This window comes from Lolium rigidum, chromosome 3, assembly GCF_022539505.1.
Source record: "Lolium rigidum isolate FL_2022 chromosome 3, APGP_CSIRO_Lrig_0.1, whole genome shotgun sequence".
Classification (NCBI taxonomy): domain Eukaryota; kingdom Viridiplantae; phylum Streptophyta; class Magnoliopsida; order Poales; family Poaceae; genus Lolium; species Lolium rigidum.
In genome coordinates, this window is record NC_061510.1 from 251,207,834 (window position 1) to 251,211,731 (window position 3,898).

At 49.2% G+C, this 3,898-nt stretch overlaps 1 protein-coding gene across 1 annotated transcript; it reads right to left on the reverse strand.

Annotated features, from left to right (window-relative positions):
• Positions 1 to 776: 776 nt before the first annotated feature.
• On the reverse strand, positions 777 to 3,305 carry LOC124703283 (obtusifoliol 14-alpha demethylase-like). The gene is made up of 2 exons (XM_047235511.1): positions 2,640 to 3,305; positions 777 to 2,055 (listed from the first exon to the last, which is right to left on the reverse strand). Exons 1-2 carry the CDS (start codon positions 3,108 to 3,110, stop codon positions 1,054 to 1,056), a joined length of 1,473 nt encoding a protein of 490 aa, XP_047091467.1. The 5' UTR covers positions 3,111 to 3,305; the 3' UTR covers positions 777 to 1,053.
• Between the last annotated feature and the right edge of the window lie 593 nt (positions 3,306 to 3,898).

Sequence of the window (3,898 nt, forward strand, 5' to 3'; positions counted from 1 at the left end):
TCATGTGAGCGGCCAATCAGACCCTTAGAGCTCGTAAAGAAATTCTTCTATCCAGAAGACAATTTTATGAATTACTTTTCACTATTTCCAGTGATGTTAGCGATTTTTCTTAATTACTACACCCACTGAATATAATTCTTCATAGCAAACCATGCAACCAAAACAAAACCTTAAGAATGTTATGCTTCCCGAAATCCCGAGCATACCAGCTCACGACTTCATTGCCTACATGTTGTATCATTTTCAACGTCACTGGCATGCATATGATGTGCAAACTGGCAACACGCTGCGTACAGATACTGCAGTGAGCAATATTCAGTTAGGCTGCAGAGTCAATGACTCCTGGACACTTCAGGAAGATGTTTCTGTGCAAACTGGCAGCACTCTGCGTACAGATAGCAGTGAGAAACATTCTGATACAGAGCGCTTCATAATCAATGGCTTCCGAACACTTCAGAAGATGTTTCTCGCCTGTCATTTGAGAACTTGCAACGCCACCCGCTGAAGCGGAGCCGCTTCACGGCTTCAGCAGCAGGCTGAAAGAGAAAAGTGGTATGGCTCTGGGTGCCGGAGCAATGCTCCATCACAGGCACAAGGCAACCATGCCAAATTAGTTTTTTTTTTTAGATGACCATGCCAAAATAGTTGCAGGTAAACAAAAAACAGCCTCTTCACACTTCAGGCTGGTGCCAGCAGTCTACATTTCTTTTCTCTTTTTGAGATGAGCAGTCAGCCTACATTTCTGAAAGATCAGAACTGTTACACAAAGCAGTACATTTCAGGGAGGAAAAGCAAGAACTGCATTATCAATGAACTCAGTCATAGTTGGTGTGTTCCTTATACATACGGCCGTTTGTTCACATTTTATGCCTGAACCCGTCTAAGATCAAGGATGAAAGGTGAGAGAAATAAACACTTAGATGCTACACGTCTAAACCACTGGAAGCAAATAGCAGAATCCTAAACAATGGTGAAGAAGATACCCTACAAGTTGGCGTGCAGACAAACAAAATTTAAAAGGAACATAAGCAAACATCCTATGAGACGCCCATGCTAGTTGTCGACGACGAGCTTCCGCCGCTTGTAGTTGACCATCACCTTGTCCTTGATGCCGACGACCATCGCATTCCAGTCGCTCTCAGGGAACGGCGAGACCAGCTCGAACTCAAAGTTCCTCAGCAGGTGAGTCCATATCGCCTTGATCTGCAGGTACGCGAAGGGCTCGCCAAGGCACCCGTGCCTGCCACCCCCAAAGGCGATGTACGAGAAGGCACCCGCGGCCTTGTCCTCTTCCCTCCCAGGTGCAAAACGGTCGGGGTCGTACGAGTCTGGGTTCTTGAAGATATGAGGGAGCCTGTTAGCAAAAGCAGGAGATGTCGCGACGATGTGGCCCTTGGGGATATCATACTCTTTGCCTTCCCTCGTGGTCACACTGAAGTCAATGTGTGACTGGCGAAGCAGCATGATCAGCGGTGGGTGCAGCCGGAGTGCCTCCTTGATGCACCGGTAGAGGACATCCATCTCCGCCAAGATGTCATGATCAATCTTGTCACCGTGCCTCTTCATGACCCGCTTCTGCTCCTCTACAGCCTCTGCAAAGTACTGCTGGAACTTGAGTAGGTAGGCCCCGGTCCAGGTTGAGGTGATAGAGCTAGTATGCTGTCCAGCAAATAGCGCCGCGATGAGCAGCCCGGTCACCTCAGTTTCTGTGGTGGAGCGACCGTTCTTGTACTTGGAATCAATGAAGCACTGCAGCATGTCTTCCTCAGACTGTCCAGAGGCCTTGCGGGATTTGATGATAGTGGAGAAGATTTCTGCCAAACGTGCCCGTGCTTGGTCACGTTTGCGGTGCGCGGGTATTGGGAGGTAGGGGAAGATGACACTGATTGGGATCATCCCATTGTCGAGATCATGGAAGAGAGCGGAAACATCATCAAATAACTTTTCTCGCACTTCCCTTCCCAACAAGCATCGGCTAGCAGTCAGTATGATGAGGTGCTCCAACTCATACTTCAAATCCACGGTGCCGCTTTCTCCCCACTTCGAAAAGTACTCCTGCGGGTGGGTTGGATTTGCAAAAGATATTACTTAACCATAAGAAACAAAATAATACAGGAGTTTAGATCCACATAAACCATGTTCTGTATGGGGGTCCTTCAATGCAGATCTAACTGAAGCTTTTTTTAGAAGGTACACTACTGAACTAAAGTTCATACTTGCATACAACTTTGCAGGACACAAGCTACAAGATTGTTGGTTATGGCAGGGCCAACAATTAAAACATGGCATCTAATGATGATGATTTAGTATTGCAAATGTTCATATTTCAGTCTGAAGCATTAATGTAATAGGCTGAAGATATGGTGCAACTAGTGTATTGCAAAACCTGTCGCAGGCATTAACTTTTAACTTCTCTAGTCACCACAATTTGGCAGAGTTGAATTCTATTAGTACAAAAGATTTCCTCTATCCAGAAGCTAATCTATCAAAGCTAACCGTGCAATACATCATTTAGATTCTGATGCACTTCATACATACAATGGATAGGTATTACTGTAGTAGTGACAGAGCATATGACTGGAATTCAGAGTTGGAAAACAGAGGAAAGGGGAGCAACAATAAAAAAAATCGGGTCTCACCTCAGCCTCCGCAACCATCATGTCGACGTAGCTGCGGAGCTTGGTGGACTTGAGCGCCTCAGTGAAGAACCTGAACTGCTCCTGCCTGACGAGGTAGTCGACGTCGAAGACGACCCCCGGGCCGAAGGTGGGGACGTTGAAGCGGTAGACCTCCTGCTGGCTCATCTCGGCCTCGTTGCCCTTGAAGAAGTGGCCCGAGACCTCGGGCCCGATGAGGAAGGTGATCCGGCGGGTGAGGATGGGGACAGTGAAGACGGGGCCGAGGCGCGCGTACTCGGCCCGGATGAGCGGGATCGGGCCCTTGAGGAACCGCAGCAGCCCGCCGACGACGGGCGCCGCCGGGATCGTGGGCGGCGCGCGCTTGCCGGCGCCGGCGCCGAGGAGGAGCCTGAGGAAGGCGAGCGTGGCGAGCAGCAGCGCCCCGCCCGCGAGGAGCCACTGCGGCTGGGTGGCGCCCGCGAGGAGATCCATCCGGGGCACTGGCAAGAATCCAAGCAGATTGGATCAGACGGGTTGGGGAGGGAGTTGAGGTGACAGCTTCGGTCGTATCGAAGACGGTTTTGAGAAAAAAGAAAGAAATGGAAGATACCTGCTGAAAGTTTGGTCGTTTCCGGCGACGGCGGGGTTGGGACGGAGGCGGCCGGCCGGGCAGCCGGGGAGGGGGGAGGGGGGATCTGGATCTAGGAGGTGAGTGTGGACTGGTGGGGGAGGTGGGGTTTATATAGGGAGGCGGGGCTCCGGGGAGGAGGAGGAGAGCAGTGGGGTTTACCGGGGGCGGAGGAGAAACAGGGAGGATGAAGGTGGGGTGGGCTGGAGGAGGACGCTGCACACAGCACACATGCTTGTCCGGTCCCACATGGCTGTCGTTTGTGTGTGTCTGCTATTCTCTGCCGTCTCTCCCTTTGTTTGTCCTACATTCCTAGTCACCTCATACACGTGGATCGACCCGTGTGGAGTACACTTGTGATCCAGAACATTCATTCATCTGTGGGTGGAAGACGATTGTTCTCGATGATCAAGTAAACTTAAATAGGTTTTGGCCAACTTTTAATTAGCTGACACAACATTAAGTATGTATGTAAAGCAAGGTTTAAAATAGGGTGCTAAATGAAATAGCGACGTTATGGACGTTATATCGTGCTAATAGTGTGGTATATTTTAAATAGTATTTTCAAAATAATACTAATATAGCCTCAAAATAAATAATTTTACTAGAACGAATGGATATATAGTTCAAAAGTGATTGAATCATACAAATA